At 31.2% G+C, this 14,722-nt stretch overlaps 2 protein-coding genes across 2 annotated transcripts; both read right to left on the bottom strand.

Annotated features, from left to right (window-relative positions):
* Nucleotides 1-3,946: 3,946 nt before the first annotated feature.
* LOC122591023 (glycine-rich RNA-binding protein-like) lies at nucleotides 3,947-5,415 on the bottom strand. The gene is made up of 2 exons (XM_043763211.1): nucleotides 5,187-5,415; nucleotides 3,947-4,486 (listed from the first exon to the last, which is right to left on the bottom strand). The coding sequence occupies exons 1-2, from the start codon at nucleotides 5,298-5,300 to the stop codon at nucleotides 4,127-4,129; spliced, it is 474 nt and encodes a 157-aa protein (XP_043619146.1). The 5' UTR covers nucleotides 5,301-5,415; the 3' UTR covers nucleotides 3,947-4,126.
* Nucleotides 5,416-13,183: 7,768 nt separating this feature from the next.
* LOC122591024 (glycine-rich RNA-binding protein-like) lies at nucleotides 13,184-14,148 on the bottom strand. The gene is made up of 2 exons (XM_043763212.1): nucleotides 13,951-14,148; nucleotides 13,184-13,735 (listed from the first exon to the last, which is right to left on the bottom strand). Exons 1-2 carry the CDS (start codon nucleotides 14,062-14,064, stop codon nucleotides 13,409-13,411), a joined length of 441 nt encoding a protein of 146 aa, XP_043619147.1. The 5' UTR covers nucleotides 14,065-14,148; the 3' UTR covers nucleotides 13,184-13,408.
* Nucleotides 14,149-14,722: the final 574 nt, after the last annotated feature.

The raw sequence follows: 14,722 nt of genomic DNA, 5'->3' as shown, positions 1-14,722 counted from the left end.
AATCAATTTCTTATTATCAGTTGCTAATATAATTTTTTTAGGACTGGAATTATACAGCTACCACTCGGGTACATCCATATGTACATTGTTGATAATCAAAGGTTCAAAATAGTTAAGAAGATTATGTTATGTGCCCAATCTGAAATATATAGTGGAAATCTTGAACTTATACAGCAACATCAACAGTACCCAATCCCATCAAACGCAGGGTATGTGGGCTATCATCAACTTATGAATCATAAATTTTCTTCTTTAAATTTTTTTCTTGAAGTATTGAATCAAATGCTTTCCCCCTTATTGTGCACTTTCTTATCAGAGGAACAATATTCTCATGAATATCATCACTTCTTTTAAATTTGAACTTTTTAGATCTGTATATCTTATCATTAGCTGAATACATTCCTGATGTTGACACAACCATAAGATGATACTATGCTATATATAATGGCAGGAACATGGCTCATCTTAGATTTTTGATATATTAACTACCATTAATTTGTTTAAATTTTCTTTTATTTTTGATGATAAAGAGGTGAAAAGAAACAATAAAATTTCATATTATATGATAATTTATTACAATTACAAAATTGTGGGAAGAACCACAAAAGACTTGGTTAGCAAAAACTAGATACATACACAAGACAGGTCGGCCTTGTGTACGACAGCTTAGATAAATTCTCTAAATATCAACATTCCTACTCTATCCCTTGAATTTTTGAAGCGAGATAAGTGGGCTAACCTCTCCGATTTCTTTTTACTTCTGGTGTAGAATCATACTTCATTCTAGTTCAAGTCCAAGACAGTTAGAGAACAAGAACTTGCTAGTTGCTACAACTTCGTTCAATATGTGTAATAAACGATTAGCAACCAGCCAACCAAAATAATGATTGTACTTTGTTTCATGTAGGTATATGTTTGTATGCTTCCTCTATCCTATGATAAATCTCCATCTTACTAATGTAGTAATGTGCGTCCACTTTCAGGTTTTAACAAATTAATCAAACAATTTTAAAAAAATAAAGGTAAGTTTCATTATTTGTTGACAAAAGGTTTTCTAAAACAGTTTATGAGTCTGGTTCCAGAAGTGCCGGTATTATTCTTAGGGATTTTCTTTTAAGCTTGTAAATTGTAGACCAAAGATCCGTAACTCTATATCCATTGAATACCTCTCGGTAACCCAGTGATTTGTTACCACCCTCAAATATGCCTAGGGTAGGACTCGAACCTGAGACTTTTTGTGAGGATACAAGTCTCCTTGCCACTAAACCACTTGGTGATTGTTATCGGTAATGTGATTATTGATAGATAAAAGGTCCTCGTCTACATGATTACATGGACTTAATTATCTACCGCTTCTAGTTAAGGTAGTCTCCTTATAAAAGAGTAAGTCATCAATAGATCTGGTTAAGTTGATAAGATAAAATTAAATATGAATAGCAAGTTTTCTCTCTTCTAGATCTCTTGTGCCAACTACTACTTTGGACACCTTCACCATCACTGCCACGAGCATAATCGTCGCTTACCACCACCTGCCGCCATACTACCATAGTGTCTCTATGAAGCCATAAGGCCAGTCCCTTTGTGCATTTTTTTTCTATTAGTATACATCTACCTTTATATTTGTTTTCTTTCTATATATTCGATGTCACAATTCTTATATCATTTTCATGATTTCATCATTGTTAGCACTAGTAGATGAAAACTTGTTAGTGTATATCCAAAATAGGATATGGATTTCAATTATCGGAAATCTCTTATGCTCTTTGAATCGTTGTATCACTTTCCCAAAAAATCACTTTCATTTTAGGCGGCATTCAATGGGAGATTGATGAAAAGGCTTTTTTGAACAAAAAAGTCTTTGAATAGTTTATTACCATCGAAGTGAATAGCTTTTTTTTCAAAAGACTGATAATCCTCAACCTATTTGATTAAATACATTTTTCTATACACTCACACTAAATTTTGAATTTCATTTATTAAAATACTTTTTATAGCTTTAACTCACATTCATAATTTAATATCATAAATTAATAGCAGGATATTGGAAAAAAAAATCTTTGATAAGTTAATACTATTGTGGATGCTCCTATATGTGTGGGTTATACAATTTTGTTTAAAAATAATAAAAAGAGTAATGTTTTTTTATTTGACTTAAAACAAAGAACCATATTTGTATAGATTGTATATCGTATTATGTGTATCATCTTATGTATTATGATTTTTGTCTATAGAGATATACCTAATAAAGAAATGAAAGTTTTGGTATTATCTTATGTATTATGATTCTTGTCTATAGAGATATCTTTTATATATATTAAAAGAGATCATTCACTATATATATATATATATATATATATATATATTAAAAGAGATCCTTTAATTAGAAAAATAAAAAATCTTGATCATACATTGAAGTTCATCTAATATTTTCCACCCTTGGATCAAAATGCTTACATCATCTTTGATTTGACTTTTAGTCAAAGACGATTTAAGTCCTCCAGCTTTCAATTTTTTTCAAACGCTCATAAATTTTGACCTTTTGCAACTTTTTCACTATTTTTTCATAATATAAATGTCAAGCAATATGAGGAACACTCTGTTTAGTGCAATCAAATGAGTTATTACAAAAAATCATGTTCAATATTTTAATAACAAAGCAATATGAGAAATGTTATTTTACGATTTTTATTTTTTATAACTTCAATCCATATTTTAATGAAGGTTTTTATTACAAGATGATTAAAATACAAGATAAATAAGGTAATCAAAGAAAATATATTTACTCATTACGGTACATTTTTTCTTCTTTCGGTTTTTTGTACCTTTTAGTTTTTATTTTTATCTTTTGTCAACTTTTTATATATACAAATTTAACTATTTTTAAATGGTTCTTTCGCGTTTCAGGTGGGTTATAAGCTAGTACCTAATAAAAAGATGAAAGTTTTGGTATTAAATAAAGGGTTAAATCCATAAAAAGGTAACCTATTTACATGAATTTCCTATTAAAGGTTACCTATTTTGTTTTCGTCTATTTAAAGAAACCTATTTTTTAAAAATTCCTAATAAAGGGTATCTCGTTAGTTTTTGACAGACGAAACTCGTGAAGTGCCACATCATTGATGTCACGTCATCAGTTTTGCTGACGTGGCACTTGACTTTGACCGGTCAAAGTCAAGTCAAGTCAAGTGTCACGTCAACAAAACTGATGATGTGACATCGATGACGTGGCACTTAACGAGCTCTGTCTGTCAAAAACTAACGAGATACCCTTTATTAGGAATTTTTTGAAAATATGATCCTTTAAATAGATAAAAACAAAATAGGTTACATTTAATAAGAAATTCATGTAAATAGGTTATCTTTTTATGAATTTTTCTCTTAAATAAATGTATAAAGCCACGTTTTAGCTTAAGTCTATGATCAACATATATAGTTGCTAATCATTGATTGTGCTGGCTGAATGCTTTGGAGACTTTGACATTTATATAGCATCTAATTTGTTAGCTTACTACCCCATTTACCTTATCATGGTTGGACAGGGCTGGCCTGCCCATCCCCAGTGAGACGACCAGCCCAAACGACATCCCATCACTATGACTATAATATGACCAATTAAAGTAAGAACTCTATATATCTACCACAAAAAAAAAACATGTGCATTTTTTAATTTAACTAATTAGTTGATTAATTTATCAATCAAACACTACTCTTAAACATAAATAGAAATTTAACTAGGAGTCAAAATCTGAACCTTTCTAAAACTTCACCTTTTGAAGCCACAAAAAGGTAGAGTAGTACACTTATCTTCGGGTCAAACCATCACATGCTACATTTAGCTAAAGTGATATGGGTTTTATTCCTTCGAAAAAATTTAGTTTTAGTCTCCTCATTATAATTAGTGAATTTTGAATATATTAGAGTAGTTAAAAATATGGTCATGAGACTGTTAAGAAAAAAGCATATTTAGCTAATTTTAATTAACAAACTTATAAAGAACAAGCAATCTTATGATTCTAAATTGAATCACAATTGTTTCACACGGTCAAAAACAAGACTTTAACGACTAACATCATCAAACAAGCCATGTATCTATATAGCCAAATCACACCAAACCTCACACACTCTTTCAATTTCTCCAATTACCTTCCGGAGCACCTCCTCCCCTTGAATATCCCCCACCACCACCACCATACCCACTATCACGACCACCACCGCCGTATCCTCCACCGTCACGTCTACCATATCCACCACCACCGCCACCATCACGTCTACCATATCCACCCCCACCGCCACCACCACCACCATATCCACCTCTACCACCACCACCACCTCCACTTCCACGTGATTGTGCCTCATTAACAGTAATGTTACGCCCGTCTAGGCTTGACCCGTTCATCGATTCTATAGCGTCTCTCATTGCTTGTTCTTCTTTAAATGTAACAAATCCAAATCCTCTCGATCTTCCCGTCTCCCGGTCATTAATAATCTGTATAATTATATCAACAAAAATAAAGTTAGATTATTGTGCTATATTATTAGACATAGATATATTTATCCTAACTAAAACCAACTAGATCAAGTGACAGAGGTAAAGATTCGATCCTTATGCCTTTTTTTTATCTTTCATAGAACCTAAAAATAGTCTCTCTAATTTTGATAAAAGTAAGGTGTCTACATATATGACATATTTCATACACCGTTAAAAACTTTATTAAGACCCAAAACCCATAAAAGATATAACATTGGATATTTTTATTCGTAGCCGTAACGGGATAGGCATAACGGCACACCTTCCCTTAAACATAAGTTTCAACCGGCCATAAATTTACAACACTTAATCATGTGCCTTAAAAGTCGTCAAGGCGAATCTTAATTAGTCCCCCAGTCCTCTAATTTCGAACTAGCTAGCTAGTTTTATTTTATCTATAGTTCGGCCAAATGATTATTAATTAAGCTTCATCACTGGCGCCTAATTAATTATATCCATAGCCTGGGACCCTTGGTTATATATAATATACTGTTCCGTATAAACAAAGTAACAAAGTAAGAGTTAGTCGATCTATGAATGAATGAAACAGTAACACAAATTAAATAATAAAACAACGTAAGGCAAGCTAGGAGGATCCGAATTGAACAGGATTTAAAGATGTATGTTGGATTATTGGATGTAGCAATACAAAATAAACCTTGGATTCCAAAACCTCTCCATATTGAGAGAAAGCTTGTTCTAGGGATTGATCAGTTGTGGCCCAAGCAAGCCCACCCACAAAACACCGGTACTCCACTTCTGCTGACGACATATATCTTTTCTTTCTTTCTTAGTTTTTGATAGACTAGACAGTACGTAGTAACTACTAACTAGTGGTTTATTAAAACTATAGGATATATGGATATGGAAACACTAGGAAATCGAGCTATGATTTATATAGGCTAAAAAGCGGCTGGGTATTTGATCGAGTAGTAGTGTTGACTATGGTTACGTTGAGGTTGGTTAACTCATGCATGATGTTAATCATGGTTGAGTTTGACGTGTAGATATTTTCCTTTCATGATCTATCTATATGCATATCCAGATTGGCAAAGCGTGGATTATAATATGATAGATTGCCAATTTTGTTGCTATATATATATATATATTATATAATCGATCGAGCTTTAACTATTTGATTATGTCGAGTCTGGCTCTATTCAACTCCGTTATATTATCAAAATTAAATTTTTTATTATACTAAAACACAATTGTTCTAATAACTTATCGACCAATTACAGCTCTTGATTTCTTAATGTTACTTTTGTTTTCAATTTTGAATTTAATTTACATTTTTTTTATTCCGTCACAAATTTACATTTCTTTATAGACGAAATATCTTTTTGTATAGATTAGTTGATTAAAGTTATATCAATGAAAACTACATTTAAAACTCAATAAATTCATATATGTTATATCTAAGTGTTATATAGCACAAACAAAATTATTTACGGTCAAATTTGGAAAAAAAAAAGACTCAAAAAGTAATAATCAAGCACAAACAAAATTATTTACGGTAAAATTACTACAACAAATTTCGTCTATAAAGAAGTTTTTCAAATGATGAAGCAGGGTATATGCTTCCAATATTCTTTTATTACATTTATTTTCCTTCTATTAGCTTAACGTTTTTGACATTTGAATTGAACACTTAGTATTTACTTATATCTTTAACTTTGAACTTACAAACTTTTATGAGTTACATGTAATAATGTCTAATAGTAATAATATCGTAAGTCTCGTGTTCAATGTTGAACATGGGTCTAAAATCTAATTTAATAGTATAAGCTATATATAAAGTTTTATGTAAGACTCAAAAATTTTTAGCTCGACACAATTTGGTTAGTTTTTTATAAAATTTAAAAGGTTTGAAATATTTGATATTGTAAATTTGCTATATATATTATATCAAAATGCTCACAGAAATAAAGACAAGGGTTTTCCCATAATGGGTTTTCTCTAGAATTGGGGATTGGTTTATAAAGAGGCATATTGTATGCTGATCCCAAAGGGAATATAAGGCTGTCCGGCAGCTATGGATTAAAAAAACAATATGTGAGTATTCCACACCTAAGCTTAGATACCCGACAACCTTATATTCTCATCGCCCATATATACATATATATATATATAGGGAAAAGGGAATATAAAGTTGTCTGGCACCTAAGCTTAGGTGTGGAACCCCTCACATACTAATATTTTATTATTTCTTGTTTAATGAATAAATGCATGGGCCCCCATAATTTTTATGGATTAAAAAAATAATATGTGAGTATTCTACACCTAAGCTTAGATACCCGACAGCCTTATATTCTCATCCTCATATATATATATATATATATATTGTCCCTGAATTTCTCTTAGCCTGTTAATTTCAGTTTTGATGAGGAAACTTGACATTTTCTATATACTAGTTAGGTTACCGTGTACTGTAACTTGTTACTAATTATTGATTACCTAAGCTATGTTAAATGAAGGATTGATAAATCAGTAACTTAGATTACGTATGTAAACATTTTGTTCAATTTACGTTAATCTAAAATTATATGTTTTATTGAACATCTTTTCCTATTGTATTTTTCTAAACACACTAAGAAAACTCTTGTTCCTGATTCATTTTTAAGATCATCGTATGTATATGTAGTCTGTCCTGATAATTTATAAATTAAACTAATGATATAGTCACATTTCCAGAGGGTACGGCCGGGTTTTGTCGCTGATATTACATTGAACTAGCTAGTGTCAAGGGGCGGAAAATGTGATTCTATCTGTAAATATATTTGTGGAAATCATGCGTTTGGTTCCATGTTTTAGTGTCGGCGACACTGACCACTTGTCTCTTTTCAATGATTAAGTCACTTTTGCTATCTTTGGTGTATTGTTTCTTATTCATGATGGTCTTTCTATATTATGTGGAAGAAGTGACAAAGAGGTCCTCCATCGGTCATTTATAAGAAGGTAGACTTGAAAGAGAACTATGATATTATAGTACACGTAATTAACATGATTGGTTTTATATACATACTTATGTTTATTACTCTATGTTTTATGTTACTGTTTAATATGTTCAAATAACTTATTATATATTATTAGATTTTAGACCCGTGTCAAATACACGAGTTTATTTTATTACAAAAAATTTGATTATCAAAACTAAAATAGAAATATATGCAAGCTAATAAGTCATAATAAAACAAAAGAAAAGTAGCCAAAAAACAATGTTGGAAGATGATAAGAACGTAATTAAAAATAAAACAATGCAATAGCTTGAACATTAAAAGCATGTATCTTCCTTCATTTTGTTTAAGGGAAAAGAATCTGTGTTTGTATGTAACTTGTCTTCAGCTACTATTATAAAAAAGAAACTTTGTTTTGGTTCATCGTATTTAAACCAAAACAAAGTTTCTTTCCTACAATAATAGTTGAACACAAGTTACATATACACACAGATTTTTTTTCCTTTTTTCAACACTTATTTGTACACAACATTTTTTGTAGTGTTTTTTTTTTTTTTGTCTTCCCATCCATTATTGCAAATTAATATTACAGGCGCGCCTTCCTTTAATACCAGATAGTGATATGGTATACTTGAAACTTCGACCCATTCAGAATTTCAAGTGCGTATAAGATTGCTCAAACTCGTCAATGAACTCTGACTGACAAACAGACAAACACTGTATGAACCGAAGTAAGTATGGTCGTTGCATTTTATTATTACTATGATAATAATAATAGAATTAACATTATAATCCTGCATATAGTTTTATTAGAATTCTAAACTATTTACAATAATGATAGTCATAATAAAAAATTAAATTTAAATTATTACCTAGAGCAATAGTTGATGATACAGATATGGATATAAGAAGCTTAATCGATGGTAGGTAGGAGTAATTATAAAAAGAGATAACTATAATATAGTATTTTTCATTTATTAATAATTTATTATAAGATTTATGTAGGTGTATATGGATATCCAGTTTGCTAATTTGTGCGGAAGTTGGCCTAGGCAAGCTCGACTTAAATAAATGTATAATTTTAATTGGATTGATACAATGATACGTATAAGCTTTATCTTGATATATATATATATCAATTGTATAGATATCCGTAATTAAAGCTTCATCTAGATATATATCAATTGTATATAGATAGATATCCATAATTAAATTGTATATCAGTAAATCTTAGATTTTAACTTTTATAATTAAAATTATAACATCATCAATTTTCAATTTGATAAAATTAAGAGCTATGATTGATTAATAAGTTATTAGGTCAGTTGTCTTTTAGTATATATATAAAGATATTTATGATGTATATTTTGGTTACTCTAATCTATTAACAATGTGAAAGAACCCGACTCGATAAACCGAAAATACAAGATTTTTTTCTTTTTTTTTTTTACCCCTACTGCGACTCAGTAGGGTAAGGACACCTCCCACTGCGCCTCAGTGGGAAATCTCTGATCTGCGAGCGAAAAACCTCCCACTGCGACTCAGTGGGGTTAGGACACCTCCCACTGCGACTCAGTGGGAAATCTCTGATCTGCGAGCGAAAAACCTCCCACTGCGCCGCAGTGGGAACTTTCTTACCTACACCTGATGCAAAAACCAGCCATTTGACATACCAAACAACTCCAAACTATAATATTCATTTGCCCAACTTCCACAAACTAAATTTCAAATATTCCAACAACTATAAAGACACATTTCAAACACATTTACAACATTAACGAGTACACAAATCAAGATTTCCATCAAACGGGTCATTTACCCACTTTGACACCTTTTTGACCAAAATTATGAATTCACAACTATCCAAAAACTTTACACCTGGAACATTTACAGAAATTTACCCAAAAGCATGACCCCAAACTAAAATGTACCATGAGCCAAGAAATGAGGGACAACTAAGCTTCTATACCAAAAGATCATCATTCGCCCGGGAATGACCTAATTACCTTCAAAATGTCCAAAAATCGCTTCAAACTCTAAATCAACTATCTTTAATCAACACTCACTAGTTCCTTCCTCCGGAACTACCTATATAAGAGGGTAAACATCTAAAATATAAGCAAAGGCTTAGTGAATATACTTGCATATATTTATGAATACGAAGGAGGGCAAAGTACAAGGACTATCACATGTAACCTATGGCATCGTCATGACACAATTACATGCTCACCTTGCACACTATCAACACATATATGGATCCATATAAGCTAAACAATCATAACAAATCATATCTATCAGGATTCTTAGGCCCCGGAGGTTCTTAGGTCTCATATCACATCAACTATCAGGATTCTTAGGCCCGGAGGTTCTTAGGCCTCATAAACAATGCCCCACATGGGCTTAACGCCGAACCAATTACCATGCTTGGAACATTCACATCTCATGGTAATTGGCCCAACGTATACATAAAAGTATGCAAGAATACTCACCTCCTCCGCTACAAGGACAATAATGTTAAACGAACAAGTACAAGCAAGCTTCAACCTATGATCATGCCATAAAAATGCATTAAGCTTACATTCACACTTGACTAGCTCAACCTAGTCATACTAAATCACTAGCCTTTCTATACCCAAAACTCAACCCATTTGTCATTGAGCTTCATTTTCTTTAACAAACACACTAGGTAGTTCAATCTACCATTTTCATCAACAATTCCATAATTAGTCAAAACTCATCTTTTCTCAAAAACTCAAATTTATCACATGCACTCATTATTTTCATAATCAAACATATCATATAACTCAATGACAACTAGGTTAACTAAGGAATTGGGGAAAAATTAACCATAAATCATTTTTCTAGTAAAACCCCCAAATTGGTTCACTCATGAACCCTAATTTTCAAGAGAATTGACAAAGCTAGATTGGGGAAATTCATTACCTCACAATGGAAGACAATTACTTGAGATTTTAAATTCACGAATCCTTCCTTTTTTTCTTCTCAATTTTCGGCCACCCCCACCAAAATCACCAAACCCTAGCTTTTAAATTCTTGAATGAAGACTAAAGTTGGTAATGATTGTTATTGTGATTTCTATTCTTGAATTAAAGAGGATTACTTTGATTTTTGAAGAAACAAGATTAGTCTTGCATGAAGAAAATAGAAGAGAATGGAAAAGAGTGAGTGGAAGGAGGTTTCTAACAACAAAAGGGATGTCTGGCACATCCAGAAGGTGCCACAACCCATTCCAAATTTTGAGGGTATTTTCCCCGCTATCCGCTAAAGTTCCAACTAAATTAACCCCATATTCAAAAATAAAATACTAGGAAATTACTTTAATGTCAAAACTATAAAAATGGGTTAATTTCTTTTACCTTTAAAATCTTTGGGGTGTTACACAATGTAGCCAAGCGATATTCGTATGTTTGTATGGTTACTAATCTTTTACACTCTATTATTCTATTCCCGTTTAATCGGAGGTCTCTATGCAAGCGGTCTCTTTATCTTTGGATAGAAACAAAACTCTCTAAATCTTACCTCCTCATACCCTGTTAATTTGATAGGGATTTAGTATTGTTGTTGATCATTATAGTAGCCATGCACTATTCTTCAGTAATCTTAAATACATACGCTTTATTCTTCAATAATCAAAAGTACAAAATAATTTTTCATACAGTTTTCTTTGCGATGACAAAACCTTTTTTTGTAGTTATACCAGTCCTAATACCCGTACGATATACGGTAGCTATATATATCTACAATAAAGAAATTCGAATATGTCTCATACATGATTCGTAAATATGAAATAAATTGTGGTTGAAGTAAATCGATAAACGAAACTAAATTATAATACATACTAATGATAAATATAATATATGTTTAGTTAAAAATTTTGGATTTACCTTAAATTTTTAAAAGCACATCAAAATCGGAACTTGTAAGTACAGTGGATGATGACAAACTTATAAAAACCGGCCATAGTTGTTATTGTGTTTTTTTCGTTGTTATATTTAGTGTCTATATATGTTTGGTGTTATTATGTCTTTTTACTAATTCGATTTGTGTTTGGTGGTGTTTTTTTTTTTAAGTTAGTTCCGATTCGGACGTGTTGAAGACAATTTTAACCAACAAATTGCTGGACCTCCAACCAACTCCTCATAGAAAATACCTTGATATAAGAAACCCTAGACCTTGGGAAAAACTCACCGCCGAGGCCCATATAGTGGATTTAGAAGAAACTCTCAGCTAACCCACATAGTGTTTGGTGTTGTCATGTCTTTTTACTAATTCGATTTGATCAATAGTATAGATTAGCTATATATCTACAAATATTTAAGATCAGTCATGGCATTAAAATTGGGTTGTTAGCCATTTATTTGTTACTAGTCCTAATACCCGTACGATGTACGGTGATTATATAAATTGTATCATAAAGAAATCCGAATTTGCTTCATATATGATTCGTAAGTACAAAATAGATTATAGTTAAACTAAACCGATGATCGAAGTTAATTTATAATATACAGTAATAATAAATATAATATATGTTTAGTTAAGGTTTTTTGGATTTATCTTAAATTTTTACAATTATCATGAAAATTGAAACTTGTAAGCACAATGGATGACGGCAAATATCCTTGTGATTTTGGATCGTAAACTCAAAATTTTGAACTATGTTAATAACTTATTATAAGTAATATGAGTTGAATAAAAAAAAAGACAATTTTATTAATGAGAAAACGATTAATCAAATAAGGTCGTTATAATGTGTTTTGTATCTATATATAAGCCAAAAGTTAGAATTTCATTATAATGGCTTTTTATTTATAAGATACATATTAAACATAATACATAATAATGATAGTAAATAAATTATTGCCGTATAGATATATTCCTAGTCCGATTCAAATTTATAATAGTAAAATAGTAATAGTAATATGATAAATAATAAAATAAAATATACTAACTAAAAAAAGACATGTGTCGTATAAAGGATATGACACATGTCGTGTTAAGAGTTCAATAATCCTGTTTTAATGTATTGGTAGATGTAGGATGGATGTGTCGTGTTAAGGGTCCATCCATTCTTCTTCTTTTCGGCTAAAGACTTACCGTCTTTGGCACAACAATTGAGAGGAGATGTAGGATGGAAGCAAGCAGTTCATCTGGTAATATTGACTTCGATTTGGTGTATATGGAAGAACATGAATAATCTCGTTTTTAATTCAACCGGACGTTCTGTGAGTATAATTACTGAGGAAATTCGGGCTTTATCTTACATATGGATTAAAAGTCAATCAAGATATAAAACTTTGACAGGGGAAGCTTGGAGTAATTTTAATGTTTTCGAGTTTGATTAGATAATATTTTGGTTGGTTTTGTTAATGGTGTATTAATTTACTCTTGGTGAATTCACCTGGTGTATGTATTGTAAACTTGTTTGTGGCTTAACGTTTTATTGAGTCACCTAATAATAGTAATTGATTTTGTTAGTCGTTAAAAAAAAAAAAAAGTGTACTGGTAGATGTTTTTTATTATTAAAAAAAAATAAAAATTTAAGATCAGTCATGTTTGTGGTCCTGATTTCCTATTTAAAAGCAACCTTAATTTAGGATTTCAATCCCCAATTTTGTATAACACTAAACGAATAGCACAAAATTAATAACCAGACGATTACAAAATAGGAGATCCAAAATTCCAAACAAGAGTTTCCGTTGACCATTCATCACCTGAATCATATCAATACAATCACATGTCAAAAACGAAACCATCACCACCACTTCTTAACCCAACATTTAACATAGAAATCAAACATCAAAACACAAATTAAGGTCCCATCATCAATTTAAAATCTAAATCTAACCCACATTATTCATTCCTTAATTTCTTAACAATAATAATTTAAATCTAATTTAATAATCTAATCTCTCCAGTTTCCTCCTGACCCACCATTTCCCCTTGAATACCCACCATCACCACCACCACCATATCCACGGTCCCTACCACCACCACCATAACCACCACCTCCTCCTTCACGACGACCACCATACCCACCACCACCACCCTCACGACGACCACCACCACCGCCACCACCACCGCTGCGAGACTGAGCTTCATTGACAGTAATGTTACGCCCATCAAGACTTTTTCCATTCATTCCTTCAATTGCATCATTCAATGACTGCGCGTCTTTGAATGTCACAAACCCAAATCCTCTCGATCTCCCTGTTTCCCTATCATTTATAATCTGCACATTTACATAGGTAAAATAAAACAAGTATTAAATTAAAACAAATAAAACAGTTATTTTCATGCATCAATTTAACCATGATTTAAGGTTCCATCTTATCCTGTTTGTTTTACTTTAATATTTATTTTACAACATACATTATATTCAAACATTTCTAAAATTTAAAAAAAAAACACATTAATTATATCAAAAAGAAAAGAAAAAAAAAAGACCTTAGAATCAATGATTTCACCATATTGGGAAAAAGCTTCTTCAAGGGACCGATCAGATGTGGCCCAAGCAAGCCCACCAACAAAACATCTGTACTCAACATCTGCTGCTGCCATTTTTTATTATATATATATTTAACAAAATGATATTAGTTGATGAATAAGAAAGAAAAAACACTTTTTTTTTTTGAAAAGAAGTGATATAATGTGGTTGTATATATAGACGGAATTATTTTAGGGTTAATTAGTTTGTTGAAGGTGTTCCGAGTGCGCAGTGCGCTCCTTGCCCCAGTTACTGTGGTTGGTTAGGTCAACTATGGTTATGGTGAAAAACTAATCATGGTTAAATTAGATATTTTGATTTTGGGATTGGATGGTAGTAGATATTTTTTTTTTTGTCACCACGTGTTTTACACCTCGTGATACTACTGTCCTTATTTACCGGCTTGTTTTTTCGTCATTTTAACTTTTTGTGACTCGTGATTAAAAGTTTAAAAAAAAAGTTAAATGAAGCCATAAGGGTTTTACTTAACGTGTATAAAAATTTCTTTTGCTATTAAAAAAAAAACTTAACGTGCATAGAATAGTTGTATATTTTCATATAAAAAGTGCACCCTTGAATTTTTTTGGAAAATGTACAACTAATTAATGCACCTTAATGAAAGCCTTTAGTGTTTCGTTTAACAAAACCCAAAGTTAAATTAACATTTCATTTTTTTTTAGAAAGACATTTAAAAATTTGTTATAAAAAATTCTAGTAATAAACTAGCAAGTA

Source organism: Erigeron canadensis, chromosome 3 (assembly GCF_010389155.1).
Source record: "Erigeron canadensis isolate Cc75 chromosome 3, C_canadensis_v1, whole genome shotgun sequence".
In the NCBI taxonomy this organism is placed as follows: Eukaryota; Viridiplantae; Streptophyta; class Magnoliopsida; order Asterales; family Asteraceae; genus Erigeron; species Erigeron canadensis.
The sequence above is the reverse complement of the archived record's forward strand: the minus strand, read 5'-3'. Positions and strand labels throughout refer to the sequence as shown.

Bases quoted from the DNA above. Each gene is read 5' to 3' on its own strand.
- LOC122591023 (XM_043763211.1), bottom strand. From the start codon at position 5,300: ATGTCGTCAGCAGAAGTGGAGTACCGGTGTTTTGTGGGTGGGCTTGCT. The intron at 4,487-5,186 runs GTTTATTTTGTA...ATAATTATACAG, and splicing joins GAGAGGTTTTGGAATCCAAG to ATTATTAATGACCGGGAGAC.
- LOC122591024 (XM_043763212.1), bottom strand. From the start codon at position 14,064: ATGGCAGCAGCAGATGTTGAGTACAGATGTTTTGTTGGTGGGCTTGCT. The intron at 13,736-13,950 runs GTCTTTTTTTTT...GTAAATGTGCAG, and splicing joins GTGAAATCATTGATTCTAAG to ATTATAAATGATAGGGAAAC.